This window comes from Coregonus clupeaformis, unplaced genomic scaffold (genome assembly GCF_020615455.1).
Source record: "Coregonus clupeaformis isolate EN_2021a unplaced genomic scaffold, ASM2061545v1 scaf0662, whole genome shotgun sequence".
Taxonomy (NCBI): Eukaryota; Metazoa; Chordata; class Actinopteri; order Salmoniformes; family Salmonidae; genus Coregonus; species Coregonus clupeaformis.
Window position 1 is genome coordinate 123,277 of NW_025534117.1, and position 16,690 is coordinate 139,966.

General features: G+C 44.8%; 1 protein-coding gene across 4 annotated transcripts; it reads right to left on the reverse strand.

Moving 5' to 3' along the window:
- Window positions 1-116: 116 nt before the first annotated feature.
- On the reverse strand, window positions 117-10,969 carry LOC121551358 (GTP-binding protein 1-like). Of its 4 annotated transcripts, XM_041863974.2 has the most exons (14): window positions 10,468-10,969; window positions 7,789-7,900; window positions 7,457-7,637; window positions 6,917-7,100; window positions 6,543-6,707; window positions 6,174-6,297; window positions 5,719-5,833; window positions 5,458-5,602; window positions 5,161-5,343; window positions 4,754-4,889; window positions 4,485-4,663; window positions 4,049-4,213; window positions 3,524-3,574; window positions 117-1,690 (listed from the first exon to the last, which is right to left on the reverse strand). In XM_041863974.2, the coding sequence occupies exons 1-14, from the start codon at window positions 10,663-10,665 to the stop codon at window positions 1,580-1,582; spliced, it is 2,049 nt and encodes a 682-aa protein (XP_041719908.1). In that variant the 5' UTR covers window positions 10,666-10,969; the 3' UTR covers window positions 117-1,579. The 4 variants fall into 4 exon arrangements, with proteins under 4 accessions (XP_041719908.1, XP_041719906.1, XP_041719909.1 ...); XM_041863972.2 differs by having other exon boundaries at window positions 4,485-4,889; XM_041863975.2 differs by lacking the exon at window positions 3,524-3,574 and having other exon boundaries at window positions 10,468-10,968.
- Window positions 10,970-16,690: the final 5,721 nt, after the last annotated feature.

Consider the following 16,690-nt stretch of genomic DNA (forward strand, 5'->3'; position numbering starts at 1 on the left):
GTATCCCTTTAGCCTCACTGAAACTATACACAACTTTGACCCCTATGCCTATAGTTTTCACTGTTGGTGAAATATACACTTCATATTTCACGTACACAACAGTTGACCACAATAGAGAAGATCAATAATGCCTGTCTTTTATTGGTGAATGTCAGAGGCAAACTGTTGAATTCCACAACTACGTAAACAGTGATGGTCCAAACAGCTCCTTAGGCTAGGCTACAGCTATTATTATTACAACCAATAGCAACTGTTTAAGTGAGAGGATCAAGTGTAAATTATATTCTTAAATAAACCCTAGATATTCAGTGTAAATGGAAGATTTAGTTTTAGAGCAGACAAGTGGCCTTTTCTCAATTGGATTTGCTCAACTCCTCTCGCCTCCTTCTGAAAAAGATCAAAGGTAATCGAGGAGAGGGAACGTGGACGAAAATGCGCTTGTATGAAATGACGTTTACGGAGTGGATCCCAAAATAAGTGTAAAGTGATCAAATAAATTAAGTTAGTTGTGCAAGACATTATCGTTTTACCTATAAGTAGCATTGTTTTAAAAAGTGCATGTTTTTCTCCTTCAAAACTAGCTGATTCACAGGGGGTGTGGCAGAGTTCTAAACTCTTCCGATAAGAGTAGGATACACATGACTGTCCTCGATGAAAGGTGGCTATCGAGTAGGGGAGGACACTTTTCCATTTCGCCTACTAACGAATTGACACTCAACCACTTATCGGTTTCCGGGCCATGGAGGAGAGAGGACTGACTTTTTCCCAAATGAGAAAGGGCCAGTGTGTGATGATATTCAGACAAACCCTGGGTTTCCTTTTGGTTTCACTGATGGCCATAAATGGCCAATAAGATGTTTGAGGGATATTTTACTAATGAAGGCCCGCTAAAATGTACCATTCACTATGTCAGTTGTGACCTTACTTCCTTCCATTTTTGTATAAAATTAAATATGAAAAAATTATCGAAAACATGCTTCATTATGTCATAAATAGTAGGAAATGAGAGAAACACTTACTAGTATGCCTGCTAAACAGCGAAACAATGATGAGCTATATGCATGGAGCTGGGTTACTCTACTGTAAGGGAATAGCTGCTCATGTTGTGGCTTTGGGCTCATGATGAAGTATACACAGTATTACAGTCATTCTCACCATAGACCCAATAAAAGGAAGGCATATCAGGTTCATACACTGTAAATATAATAAGGATGCTTTCTAAACTAATCGGAGTGATTGAGTTAAGATGAGAGGAGGCAGAGTTAACCATCTACAAGCACAGAGCTGTGTGTTTACTTCGGGAGCTGCTTTTCACCTAGTCCCTCTTAAGACTTTTCTCTGGTGTGAGTGATAAAGACACTTGTTAAGGCGATAGATAGCAGGGTGGTATAGAGGGAGAGAGGTAGGGATGGAGGGGAAGGGACCATTTAGGACCACATAATTCTGCTGAGGGGTTACGACGGGGGGTAGTTGTTGAAGAGGGAGAGGGGAAGGGTAGTTTTGGAAAGGGGAGGGGGGGTTCTGCTGAAACAGGTGGATGGAGGAAGTACTGTAGTTTGGGGTCTGAGAGGGGTGTAGTTTAAGAACCTCCTGTGCCTATTGATGATGGGGCTGCTGTGGTGGAGTTGCTCTGGTTTGATTTGCCTTTATGTCTTTGTCCTCCTCGTCTCCTGCTCCCTCCTGACTTTGGCTGGAGAGAACAGATCACAATCAGACAGATGGACAACATAAAAACAACTGGATTCAAAATGAGGTTAGCATTCAAAATCACTTCCAGCAGAGACTGATGTTATCAAACTGAACTACATGCTGTGTACAGACGTTGGTTTTCACAAAGTTCGCTGCTTCAGTGTTATGAGATATTTTTGTCAGATGTTACTATGGTATACTGAAGTATAATTACAAGCATTCCATAAGTGTGAAAGGCTTTTATTGACAATTACATTAAGTTTATGCAAAGAGTCAATATTTGCAGTGTTGACCCTTCTTTTTCAAGACCTCTGCAATCCGCCCTGGCATGCTGTCAATTAACTTCTGGGCCACATCCTGACTGATGGCAGCCCATTCTTGCATAATCAATGCTTGGAGTTTGTGGGTTTTGTTTGTCCACCCGCCTCTTGAGGATCGACCACAAGTTCTCAATGGGATTAAGGTCTGGGGAGTTTCCTGGCCATGGACCCAAAATGTCGATGTTTTGTTCCCCAAGCCACTTAGTTATCACTTTTGCCTTATGGCAAGGTGCTCCATCATGCTGGAAAAGGCATTCGTCGTCAACCCAGTCCTTGGATGGTTGGGAGAAGTTGCTCTTGGAGGATGTGTTGGTACCATTCTTTATTCATGGCTGTGTTCTTAGGCAAAATTGTGAGTGAGCCCACTCCCTTGGCTGAGAAGCAACCCCACACATGAATGGTCTCAGGATGCTTTACTGTTGGCATGCCACAGGACTGATGGTAGCACTCACCTTGTCTTCTCTGGACAAGGTGTTTTCCGGATGCCCCAAACAATCGGAAAGGGGATTCATCTGAGAAAATGACTTTACCCCAGTCCTCAGCAGTCCAATCCATGTACCTTTTGCAGAATATCAGTCTGTCCCTGATGTTTTTCCTGGAGAGAAGTGGCTTCCTCGCTGCCCTTCTTGACACCAGGCCATCCTGGTGTAGATGCACTCACACCTGCCTGCTGCCATTCCTGAGCAAGCTCTGCACTGGTGGTGCCCCGATCCCGCAGCTGAATCAACTTTAGGAGACGGTCCTGGCGCTTGCTGGACTTTCTTGGGCGCCCTGAAGCCTTCTTCACAACAATTGAACCTCTCTCCTTGAAGTTCTTGATGATCCAATAAATGGTTGATTTAGGTGCAATCTTACTAGCAGCAATATCCTTGCCCGTGAAGCCCTTTATGTGCAAAGCAATGATGACGGCACGTGTTTCCTTGCAGGTAACCATGGTTAACAGAGGAAGAACAATGATTTCAAGCACCACCCTCCTTTTAAAGCTTCCAGTCTGTTATTCTAACTCAATCAGCATGACAGAGTGATCTCTAGCCTTGTCCTCGTCAACACTCTCACCTGTGTTAACGAGATAATCACTGACATGATGGCAGCTGGTCCTTTTGTGGCAGGGCTGAAATGCAGTGGAAATGTTTTTGGGGGATTAAGTTCATTTTCATGGCAAAGAGGGACTTTGCAAATTAATTGAAATTCAACTGATCACTCTTCATGACATTCTGGAGTATATGCAAATTGCCATCATCAAAACTGAGGCAGCAGACTTTGTGAAAATTAGTATTTGTGTCATTCTCAAAACTTTTGACCACGACTGTACACATCTCTAGAAGATTCCTATGTTTGGTTCACAGCAGTTGAGGCATGCATTGTTTCAGGATATTTACAGAAGTTAACGAGCAAGACTCATTTCCCACGCCTCAATTGTTACATACAACTAATTTGACCTAATTCTCTTTTGTTTATCTGTTTACCTGTCTGGTTCCCTTTGTTTATCTTGCTCTGTTTGTTTATCTGTTTACCTTGTTCTCTTTGTTCCCCTCATTACTCTGAGGGTCCTCCTCCCCCTCTGTCTGAGGAAGCAAGCAAAGCAACAACACAGAGAGAGAGAGTGGAGGAGAGAGAGAAGAGGGAGGAATGGAGGGCAAATCAAGGACGTAGTAATGATGTAATGTTATTTGTGCACAAAGAAGAGGATGAAGAGCAAATGAAAAAGTGGAAATTGAAAAGAATGGAGTGAATGAAAGAGGGTGACAGGAAAAGAGACAGGGTGGCAGGTGGCGTAATCAGTAAATGAGAATAGCAATGAAAAGGAAGGAAACAGTAGGGTGTGAAAACATGATGAAGAGGAGAAGAGGAAAGGAGAGGTGTTAGGCAGATCAGACAGAGACAGCTACAGAAGATAACGTTCTAGAAGCAGTAAGGCAAGTGAAGAGTGGGATTCAACTGCCCTGAAACTATTACTTTCATGACTCGACCCGCCATCTAACCATCTCCTCCACTCCCTTCATCCGTTTATATCCTTCCTTCACTCCTCGCACTCTCACCGGTTGTTGTGATTGGTGCGGACTGTCTGGTCGGGCTGTGCTCGCTTCGTCCTCATTGGCTGGCGTGGCTCCATCCTCTCTGCGGTACGGGGCCTTTTTCGTAGACTGCATTTTGATTTGCGGGGGTTTGAAGTTCGACGGCAGGTTATTGGTCGACTGCAGCAGCTGTAAACACCCACCCACCAATAAGAGTAATGCATGAGGGAAGTACTCTGCATGCAGGTACTCTGGTGTCTTTATGACCTTTCGTAAACCATTCAGAACCATTCATAAGCCCTGATCTTGGTGATGATACCTACAGCCCTGGTGCGTCCCTCTGAACACCAGTCTACTCTCTGGTCTATGTGGAGGAACTCTGGGGTCTTCATGCGCATGATCCTTCATAAACCCTTTACAACCATTCATAAACCCTTCATAAGCCTTTCTAACCCCTGACCTTGGTGATGGTGCCCACAGCCTTGGTGCGTCCCTCTCTGAACACCAGTCTCTGGTCTGTGTGGAGGTACTCGGGGGTCTTGATGAAGCGGAAGTGGACCGATGCCTTGTCCCCTGTTCGTAGACAGTCTCTGTTCATGGTCAGGATGGTGGCTGTCTGCCTGATGCTGCCACAGTGCACTGCGGAGGGGGATAAAGAGGGATGGCGAGAGAAGGAGAGACGTATAGTCAGACATGAGACAGCTGTGTGTGTGTGTGAGTGAGTCTCACCCATGGCCTGGTAGCGGGGTGATATCGTTGTTGGGTGGTGCAGAACCAGGATCTCAGCCATAAACTCCCATGATGCCTGTGGGTTTAACCTGGGGGACACCATCACCATGCCTTTCCTTATGGACGAACGCTTGATCTGAGGAGGGAGGAGAGAGGGAGGAGAGAGGGGGAGGGGGGAGAGAGGAGAGAGGGGGGAGAGAGGAGAGAGGGAGGAGAGGGGGAGGTAGAGAGAGGACGTGGAGAGGGAGAGAGGGAAGGAGGGAGGGAGAGAGAGAGAAACAATGAGATGAGAAACAGAGAGACTTGAGGCGTTGACTCGTATTCACTGCAAAACACGTTCAGTTCAACTAAGAAAAGTGTTGTAATACCAAACAACTCCAGCAGGGGACACTAAAGAGAAAACATACCTTTTTGAGGGCGAAGGAGGCAGTCTGTCCACCTCTCACCTCCTTGACTGGCATCCTCTTCCTGTGGATAGATTTGACCGCAATGGAGAGGAAACTGCCCAGTGGGTCTGGGCCTAACAGCATCGTGTCATTCAGACGTATCAATCCACGTAAAGTAGTCCCTGATACGACTGTGCCTACACCCTGACGGAGATGATAAACATGGTTAGAGAGGTGTGTGTGGCGTCAATATGTATGTGTAGTAGCTGCTCTCTGTGTGTGAGAGAGTGAGTGAGAGAATGAGAGAGTGAGACTAACCGGTACTGAGTAGGTATCATCTATCTGGAACTCTGCAGGTTCGTCTTCTCTGAAGGAGGTTTTAGAAGACAGCAAGTTGAGGAACATCTTCAGCAGGTCCATGTTCTCTCCTGTCACATTGGAGATCTGGAAGATTGGACACATCCTACAGAGAGAGACGCACACACACACAGAATGATGGTCCCCTATAATTGAAGCAAAATACAGTTTATAAAGAGCATATGTGTGATTCTGACTACAAAGTGTGTGCCTTAATGTTACCTCTCGGAGCTGAAGTTGGAGGCTGTGACGATGACATCATCTTTGTTTTGGACCAGAACAGGGATCTTTCTGCAGCCTGGGGACTTTAGTAACCTCTGGAGCAGCTTTAACGTCTCTGTTACAATTACATATCCAGTAAAGTCAGGTTTTGTGATGATGACTGTCAATATTGTGGCAAAGAAAGGGGGGGATTCCTCATCTCACCTGAACACTAAATCTAAGAGAAAGCAGTATGGTGGGTAGATGGAATATGGTTTCACCTGTATCATTCTTTCATATCAGTGCAGATGTGGGGAAGGAGTCCAGAAAAGGAAGCAGATTTAGACTTTTGAGATGCACCCAGAAAGAAAGAAAGAAAGAAAGAAAGAAAGAAAGAAAGAAAGAAAGAAAGAAAGAAAGAAAGAAAGAAAGAAAGAAAGAAAGAAAGAAAGAAAGAAAGAAAGAAAGACCCTGACCTTGTAGGATGTTGGCAGGACACATGTCTATCTTGGTAACCACTACGAACACAGGCACATTGAGGGCCAGGGCCAGACCTAGATGCTCCTTGGTCATCCCTACGATACCTGCATTACTGCCCACCTAGAGAGAGGAGAGGAAGGAGAGATAGAAACAGCGAGAGGGGGTAGAGAGAGTAATGGGGGTAGAGAGAGTAATGGGGGTAGAGAGAGTGAGGGGGATAGGGAGAGTGAGGGAGGGTGGAAGGAGGGAGAGAGAGAGAGAGAGAGAGAGCGAGCAAAAGAAAATGGCGAAAGATTCATCAGTGGTGCTGTTGATGGATAGTAAACTCAAACGCACCAAAGCACTCACACTACCCCCTCACTCACCATGAGCATGCAGAAGTCAGGCAGGTGTCCAGTCATTCCAAACACGGTGGTCTTGAGATACTTCTCGTGTCCAGCCAGGTCTATGAAGGTGATGACCTTAGAGGACCTCTCACAGATCTTAGTCCAGTCTAGACTGCCCCCATGGCTGTCTGGCTTATTCACCACCTAGGATACAGAGGTAGAGAGGGGTTACACACAACAACAACAACTTCATCTCTCCATCTATAAAACTAACTCATCAATAAAATGATCAATGAAGCAGGCTTACATTGTCATCTCTCAAGTCTCATGTCAATGTTATCCCAGCGTAATCTCTGTCACCCTTAAGTCACTACTAAGTCACCTATATGCCCCTCCTAAATCATCTCCCTCACCTGTCCCTTCTGGTCGAAGCCCAGGATGTCGTTGCCCACACTGCTGGTCCTGCCACTCTCCATCTCGTGTTTGTGTCTGAAGAGTTTCTGGCGGGCGAACCCCCTGCCGTTGTCCAGTTCCCCGTGGGTCAACACCCCCAGCAGGGTGCTCTTACCTGCATCCACGTTACCCACCACCGCTACCCTGAGAGAGAGAGAGAGAGAGAGAGAGAGAGAGAGAGAGACGGAGAGAGAGAGACAGAGAGAGACAGAGAGAGAGAGAGAGACAGAGAGAGAGAGAGAGAGACTTGACATTTGGGACACATCAACAGATCAAGATAAAGAGAAGAGGGATGAAGACAGAGAGAGAGTATTGCTCGTGTGTTGCTTTGACAACACTGGATTTTCCCCCTTTATGTCAACATCCCCTTAAGCTCTTTTGAATTTAAATTCCATTTGAGAGACGTGCTTCTCCTTTCCCAGTCTGCTCAGGTGTAATGTTAAAACACGTCTAATTGTTGGTCCAGTCAGTCTTTGACCCCTGACCCTTCCCCAACTCACCTGACCTCCAGGAAGTCTTGATCACCTACGCGTCGGCGGATGAGGTAGTCGCGTACCTGCCCCCCCGCTTCGATTCGTTCCCTCAGCAGGATCAGGTCTGACTCTGTCTGCTCACACAGGGACTGAATCGTGGCTACAGAAGCCTCCATATCTCCCTCATCCAGACCATAGTCACCTCCGTCTGATAGAGAGAGGGTGGGGGGGTTATCGGTGTAAACTGTCGCTCGCTACAGTGAGTGACTGATTCTGTGAGTTAGTGAATGTAGGAGCAAATCAGTGCATATAGCCTCATTAAGTGAGTGAGAGGGAGGGAGGGAGGCTGAGATACTTACCTGAGCCCATCCCAACAACGTAGATGGTCTCCCCACAACCCTCGTCCATCCTCTCCCGGAGTTGTCGTAGTAACAAGTCATACTGCTCTCCATTAGGGCTGACCAGGGCCAACTGATGAGGGTGGGAAGGAGAGAGACAGAAAATGTATACAATCTAGATTCCTGCTTGGTTGATGTAGGCCTGGGTATCCTATAACATGGCCATATTTCCATTGATATAGGCTTAATTGTACCTTATCAAAAGCTATAGGCCTATTCATCTTGTATTTTCCTCTATCTGGGTAGAGTTGTGAATGCTACACCATTTTTGTGAAAATAGATTATTAATCTTGTCTAAAAACATGCATTTTACTCTATCTGGGTACTCAGATTTGGCTGTAGATTTACAATGCAAGCTTTCAGTCCAAATCGATCTCTACACAATGTTCTCAGCTTAGGGAACCGTGATAAAGACAATTTAGAGTTGTGAATGCTCCACTATTTTTGTGAAAATAGATTAAGCCGAACAGTGGGCGAGTTCGTTTTGAATCACTCAGGGCCCCGGGTGGGCGGGGTTTGCACATTTAAGACCATTCCATTGGTCCTAAACTGAAATCTCTACCAACCCAGAACACCCGGCCATGGAAAAGAAAATCGCCCAATCAAAAGCAGGTGAACTTGCTTGACAGCGTTCTGTTGCCGAGTGTTGCATCAGAAGTTGACTTCTTTGGCTTTTTCGAGACATACATTGATGGCAGATTTGGAAATCATCACAGTGATTTCATTATTTTTATTTTTTTATTTCACCTTTATTTAACCAGGTAAGCCAGTTGAGAACAAGTTCTCATTTACAACTGCGACCTGGCCAAGATAAAGCAAAGCAGTGCGATAAAAACAACAACACAGAGTTACATATGGGGTAAACAAAACATAAAGTCAAAACTACAACAGAAAATATATATACAGTGTGTGCGAATGTAGTAAGTTATGGAGGTAAGGCAATAAATACGCCATAGTGCAAAATAGTTACAATTTCGTATTAACACTGGAATGATAGATGTGCAAAAGATAATGTGCAAATAGAGATACTGGGGTGCAAATTAGCAAAATAAATAACAATATGGGGATGAGGTAGTTTGGTGGGCTAATTTCAGAATGGCTGTGTACAGGTGCAGTGATCGGTAAGCTGCTCTGACAACTGACGCTTAAAGTTAGTGGGGGAGATAAGAGTCTCCAGCTTCAGAGATTTTTGCAGTTCGTTCCAGTCATTGGCAGCAGAGAACTGGAAGGAATGGCGGCCAAAGGAGGTGTTGGCTTTGGGGATGACCAGTGAGATATACCTGCAGGAGCGCAGACTACGGGTGGGTGTTGCTATGGTGACCAGTGAGCTAAGATAAGACGGGGATTTGCCTAGCAGTGATTTATAGATGACCTGGAGCCAGTGGGTTTGGCAACGAATATGTAGTGAGGGCCAGCCAACAAGAGCGTACAGGTCACAATAGTGGGTAGTATATGGGGCTTTGGTGACAAAACGGATGGCACTGTGGTAGACTACATCCAATTTGCTGAGTAGAGTGTTGGAGGCTATTTTGTAAATGACATCGCCGAAGTCAAGTATCGGTAGGATAGTCAGTTTTACGAGGGCATGTTTGGCAGCATGAGTGAAGGAGGCTATGTTGCGAAATAGGAAGCTGATTCTAGATCTAACTTTTGATTGGAGATGCTTAATGTGAGTCTGAAAGGAGAGTTTACAGTCTAACCAGACACCTAGGTATTTGTAGTTGTCCACATATTCTCGGTCAGACCCGCCGTGAGTAGTGATTCTAGTCGGGTGATAATAGTGACTCAACAGCTGTAGATCCCACACACACACAGCTGTCTCCTTTCCCACGCCCCTCAAGGACAAGTATGGAGAGACCACTGAACCAATCACCACAGGCCTCAGAGTGACTGATCAATACAAGTTATAGGAGTTATTGAATCAGAGGGTTGAAACAGTCTCTCTCACACACACTAGTTAATCTAGCCTATTTGTTATGTATTGACACCAAAAAGTCCTAGATGTAATGCATATTTCTGTACAGGTGGAGCAGCTCAGGTCTGACACCAGAGTTATTCTAGTTTATTCCTCTCTGCTGATACTGATCGTGATATGGATGGGTGCCAAAGGTGAAGGGAGATGGGTTTCCTGTAACACTGTCCAATCAGTCAACTACACTCTATTTCCCTATTGCCCTGTGTTTCATTAGGCCAAGTGGTGGCACAGTATGTATGGGGACTCATCAACCAGAGAAAATCATGCCCATGGCTGTGGTTTGTGAGTCACACTGCTGCTGGAGTGTCCTCTCTCTAGCCAGCAGTTACATCAGCCATAACACATTCAAGACCCATTCAAACTACATCTGACCTACTATGCTAGCTAGCTCTTTAAGGTGACAGAGTCTATCAGTATATGACATTTAAAACCACAAACTTTTGCCACAATATATAGATCTGCACTTTTAGATATGCAATTCTGCATAACATTTTATGCAAGCTGGGCACTCAGCTAGATTGATTAGTATATGCCACAATCGGTAGTCTAACTAGTTAACTTAGTTAGCTTGCAATACAGCAGCCAGAATGACTGCAAGCTTTAGGCATAATAAATGCCAATTTGATGATAAACACAGCCCCGGCTGGCGCAGCCTAGTTAGCTACCTTGCTAGTGAAGTCAATGCCGAGATCCACGGCCTCGCCGTTGAAGAGGTCGCAGTCCTCGAAGCACTCTACCCCGGCGTCATGATCTCCACAACCTCCTCGGTCCGGAGCGAAAATGCTCGCGGGCATCAGAGCGTCGGTGAGGACTGGTATCGAATTTGGGCTTAAACTTGACTCGTGCGCCGCCAAAGATGCCATTATGCCAGCTTTGCAGTAACGATTGCTATATTGTCTTCTTGCTGTCTCTTGCTGTGTTGACGATTATGACAGCTAACAGTAGCTGGCTAACTAGCTTCAGTTGCGTTGGCAAAAATTCAGACCACATAAACAGCTGATATAATATGCAGTTAACAAAGCAATTGTATGATATAGCCAGAATACAGAAACTCTCTCGTACGTTTTGGCTATCTGCTTTCTGTTTAGCTAGCAATACAACATGTTTACAATCCTCCAAGTGGCAACATAAAATAGCGGTGAAGTAAATAAAAAAACATGAGTTTATTATTTTTAATTTTTTTGCTGACACACCTTCTTATCAAGAATCTAACCAATTGCGCGCCGAAAAACCAAATAACGTTTCAGAATAAACCAATCAGAGCAAGTGGGCCTTCCTATATAATTAGAAAAAACGTCCAGCGTGGTTAAAAAAAAATAGGCGTGGTTGAAATCACCAATGCGTCAACTCATTGTATCAGGATTGGTTCCTGCTCATTCATGAATAAAGTCGCTTGAACCGAATGATGCGAAGAGGTGCAAAAATATGTGCAAAAAGACAAGTGTTGCTGACATGCCTAACATTATTCCCAAACATGCCATAGGTCAATTGTAACCAAGTAATAACCAGTCATTGAGGGGAAATCTGCAAACAGGGGCCACTTCCTCTTGAGATGCCACAGGGATCCCACTTCTTCCACCAGTGTAATTTTTACATTTACATTTACGTCATTTAGCAGACGCTCTTATCCAGAGCGACTTACAAATTGCCACCAGTGTAATGATGATAAAGGGGAAACAGCAAGTGCTGTGATGTAGCTAGCTTCAACCGCAACTAAGGATTCTGACGGGACATTGGTATAAACAGACCACAAGCTATGATGTAGCCTGCCAGCGAGTCAGCAACTGTGCAATCATGGGGCGAGCACCCTACCAACTGTGACATAAAGGCCTAGACCTCTTGGGAGAGGCCGTAGTAGACTATGATACATATAGAGAGCGAGTTTCATACAGGAAGGTAGAGGGGCTACATACAGTACAGGGAGGTTTCATACCCAAGACAGGGATTTTTTCCATGGAAATCAAAGAACATTTTCTCCACTCACCCCTCAGTCTCTGACTGACTGATATGTAGGCTGGATAATGGCCCATGGGTGTGTTGGCAACTATTTCCTTTTTAATTCTGCACCTGTTAAGTCTACACCTGTTGTATTCGGCGCATGTGGCAAATAAAATGTGATTTGAACTTGGCATATACTCTAAGCCTATATTATAGTTTCTATTGCAAGTGTACTACCCAGTGACAACACACGAGGGCAGTATAGGTTAGGGAGGAATGGTTTATGTGGATAACGTCATTCAGATGCCATGTGCACAGTTTACAGTAACTGGGTGTGCCCAAGCCTGAGTAATAGTGGGCTGGTGACCAACATAGATATTACTAATGATAGTGATAGTACTAATAATACTGATGCAAATAAGAATATGTCCTGATGTGTTATTAGTGTTCCAACACCCATTGACACATACTGTACACTGGCACCCCTGTAATTCAAACATCTAAAATGGACCATGGCCCTATCCCAGAAGTTCAATTGGTGCATAAAACCTGTAAATCCAGATAAGTAAAAAAGTGTGGTGTGTCCGCACTCAAAAGCGGTAGGTAGCCTAGCGGTTAGAGCGTTGGACCAGTAACCGAAAGCTCGCTAGGCCGAATCCCCCAGCCGACAAGGTGAAACATTTGTCGATGTGCCCTTGAGCAAGGCACTTAACCGTAATTGCTCCAGGGTCGCCGTTGATAATGGCAGACCCTGGCCGTGACCCCACTCTCCGAGGGTTTCTCAGGGAGGGAAGGATATGCAAAAAAACACATTTACAATAACCACATGTGTATAATACACACTTGTACATGACAAATATAAGCAGCCACCAAATTATTATAATAAAATGATGATGTGTAAAGATCTGATGGACTATTTTACGTGACTGGAACATTGTCCTCTATATCTAACCCAGTGTACAGTTTGCTGTAGAAGAAGTATCAGTTATGCAGCTGTTTCCCCTGTCCATCCAGCTCTGGTGTCTGTGTTGTAATTGAGTCTTATGACTGTCTCAAGACCAGCCCAGGGGAACTGAGTCTGTGCTACACATTGAACTCTTACACCACATTTAGCAACACACAATGTAATCTGAATTTGGCCTGATACTGTGCTGGTATGTGTGTGGCTATGTGTGCATGAAACCACAGAACCATAGAATGATCATGGAAAACGTCTAATTTTCTGGATGGTGTGTGTGTGTGCTACTGAATGGAGGATATATTTTTGTAAACAGTAGCAATGCAGTCCAAAGGATATTAAATGTGGGCTATCCTCACTTCCCACAGCTGTGCATCGCCTCATTATCCCCCACTAATTCTGTTCTATTACATAATCATCATGGCTCATGTAGGCTTCCCCCATGTTCCTAGAGAACAGGGACAGCTAGGCCTTGGCAGAAGAACACTTCAAGAACAGCTCCTCTATTACAGATGATAAGATGCTGATCTATCGGCCTCCGTATCCAAATTCACAGAAAAGCCACATCCTGTGCCACAGCCTACTGTCGTTTGTCACTGCTTATCTTGGAGTGCCTTTGAGTCGACAATTGCAAAGTCAGTCCTTATCTCCCACATGGCTGTGAAAGAATTTGCAAAACAAAGGTGCAGTAAAATGTGTCGGTGATGTCAAAGAAAAGGACTACAGTCAACTGTATCTTAGGCTAGGTTGAGGAGTGATATTGCAATGAGGAGGAGTTGAAGACAAGGTTTCCAGTTCAGAGTATTTATTAACTAACTAAAATGGCATAGCACAAGGACACAGGAGCATATTGGGGATAGGATGGAGATATGGAATGGCTTGTAAGGCCGGTAGGTAAGGTTGTGTGATACAAGTTGTGGTTTTTAGTCAGGCCACGCACAACAAAAGGAAAGGTAAAATACACTGCTCAAAAAAATAAAGGGAACACTTAAACAACACAATGTAACTCTAAGTCAATCACACTTCTGTGAAATCAAACTGTCCACTTAGGAAGCAACACTGATTGACAATACATTTCACATGCTGTTGTGCAAATGGAATAGACAACAGGTGGAAATTATAGGCAATTAGCAAGACACCCCCAATAAAGGACTGGTTTTGCAGGTGGTGACCACAGACCACTTCCTATGCTTCCTGGCTGATGTTTTGGTCACTTTTGAATGCTGGCGGTGCTTTCACTCTAGTGGTAGCATGAGACGGAGTCTACAACCCACACAAGTGGCTCAGGTAGTGCAGCTCATCCAGGATGGCACATCAACGCGAGCTGTGGCAAGAAGGTTTGCTGTGTCTGTCAGCGTAGTGTCCAGAGCATGGAGGCGCTACCAGGAGACAAGCCAGTACATCAGGAGATGTGGAGGAGGCCGTAGGAGGGCAACAACCTAGCAGCAGGACTGCTACCTCCGCCTTTGTGCAAGGAGGAGCAGGAGGAGCACTGCCAGAGCCCTGCAAAATGACCTCCAGCAGGCCACAAATGTGCATGTGTCTGCTCAAACGGTCAAAAACAGACTCCATGAGGGTGGTATGAGGGCCCGACGTCCACAGGTGGGGGTTGTGCTTACAGCCCAACACCGTGCAGGACGTTTGGCATTTGCCAGAGAACACCAAGATTGGCAAATTCGCCACTGGCGCCCTGTGCTCTTCACAGATGAAAGCAGGTTCACACTGAGCACATGTGACAGACGTGACAGAGTCTGGAGACGCCGTGGAGAATGTTCTGCTGCCTGCAACATCCTCCAGCATGACCGGTTTGGCAGTGGGTCAGTCATGGTGTGGGGTGGCATTTCTTTGGGGGCCGCACAGCCCTCCATGTGCTCGCCAGAGGTAGCCTGACTGCCATTAGGTACCGAGATGAGATCCTCAGACCCCTTGTGAGACCATATGCTGGTGCGGTTGGCCCTGGGTTCCTCCTAATGCAAGACAATGCTAGACCTCATGTGGCTGGAGTGTGTCAGCAGTTCCTGCAAGAGGAAGGCATTGATGCTATGGACTGGCCCGCCCGTTCCCCAGACCTGAATCCAATTGAGCACATCTGGGACATCATGTCTCGCTCCATCCACCAACGCCACGTTGCACCACAGACTGTCCAGGAGTTGGCGGATGCTTTAGTCCAGGTCTGGGAGGAGATCCCTCAGGAGACCTTCCGCCACCTCATCAGGAGCATGCCCAGGTGTTGTAGGGAGGTCATACAGGAACGTGGAGGCCACACACACTACTGAGCCTCATTTTGACATCAAAGTTGGATCAGCCTGTAGTGTGGTTTTCCACTTTCATTTTGAGGGTGACTCCAAATCCAGACCTCCATGGGTTGATACATTTGATTTCCATTGATCATTTTTGTGTGATTTTGTTGTCAGCGCATTCAACTATGTAAAGAAAAAAGTATTTAATAAGATTTTCATTCATTCAGATCTAGGATGTGTTATTTTAGTGTTCCCTTTATTTTTTTGAGCAGTGTAATTGGCCAGCCCCATTGACGGGTTGGTTGTTTATAGCATCAATACCAACGTGTGCGCGTCCATAGCCGTGGGAAGTAGTTTGGGGGTGGGGGTGCTGTGAAGTAGGTCCAGTGCACTACGTTTGTGAAAAAACTACATGTATTTAAGTGTTTACCAGCATTTATAACTTGAGTCTGATAATTATCTGTACAAAACAGTTAATCTGATAATACTTGTGGAATATAAAAATACTTGCTTGATATATGTTTACCAGTTTATTGAAATACTTAGCAAAATCAACTTATCAACTTAAACTGAAATGGTGTATTCATTCCTTTTTAGTAGACACTCTTATTCAGAGCAACTGAAAGTAGCGAGCACATACATTTTCATAATGGTCCCCCATGGGAATCAAACCCATAACCCTAGCATCGCAAGTGCCATGCTCTACCAATTGAGCTACATCATCACATCACTTCATCACAAACCACTTGATGTCTCAATGTATTCAATTACTGTATTGTGCATTTTTTTTCTTCATGGTGATGGAAAGTCTACAGGTACAAACCTAGATGACCAGCCTATGTACAATACAGTTGTCAGAGCGACGTGTATGCGGTAAGCAAAGTCAAAAGCAGGACACCGAGCTACTGGCAACGTACTTTACTGTACACAGTAATCAAAGTACAACACAAACCTCCTAACAGGGAGGAACAATAACCCGCACACAATAGCAACTGCCGACCTAATGAAAAACAATCACGCACAAAACACAATGAGAGACAGAGGGCTATAAAGGGAATACAATACAACATAATTGGAAACAGGTGTAAACAATAAAGACCAAACAAGACAAACACCGAAACATAGATCGGTAGCAGCTAGTACTCCGGGGACGACGAACGCCGAAGCCTGCCCGAGCAAGGAGGAGCAGCCTCGGCTGAATCCATGACAACAGTAAATTAATACTGCACAAATTTGATCACGAAAAATATTTAATTTGATGTTTTGTATCTTTGTCCATAACTTTGCACCTTTTGATGTAAATGTTTGAGAACAGGGTTTTGCTCTTTCTGGGTTCCATTAGAATGACAATTACAGAGAAGAGAAAAGGAGAGGGCAACAACTCTTACAATTCCAACTATTGAAACCTGCAAGATACTGTTCTTAATTATACAACTACCTTTCTTGCCAAAGCAGAGATGCTGCAAAACAATTTTGTGCCCCCACTACACTATATTGGTCCGCTAACACTAGCAAAGGCCCAGTGCACAACTTTTGTAAAAATTATAATATATATATATACACTACCAGTCAAAAGTTTGGACACACCTACTCATTCAAGGGTTTTTCTTATTTTTTACTATTGTTTACATCGTAGAATAATAGTGAAGGCATTAAAACTATGAAATAACACATATGAACTCATGTAGTGCTCCCGAGTGGCATAGCAGTCTAAGGCACTGCATCTCAGTTCTAGATGCGTCACTACAGACC

Bases quoted from the DNA above. Each gene is read 5' to 3' on its own strand.
- LOC121551358 (XM_041863972.2), bottom strand. From the start codon at position 10,665: ATGGCATCTTTGGCGGCGCACGAGTCAAGTTTAAGCCCAAATTCGATA. The intron at 5,603-5,718 runs GTAACATTAAGG...CTCTCTCTGTAG, and splicing joins TCCAACTTCAGCTCCGAGAG to GATGTGTCCAATCTTCCAGA. The intron at 5,344-5,457 runs GTTAGTCTCACT...CATCTCCGTCAG, and splicing joins ATGATACCTACTCAGTACCG to GGTGTAGGCACAGTCGTATC.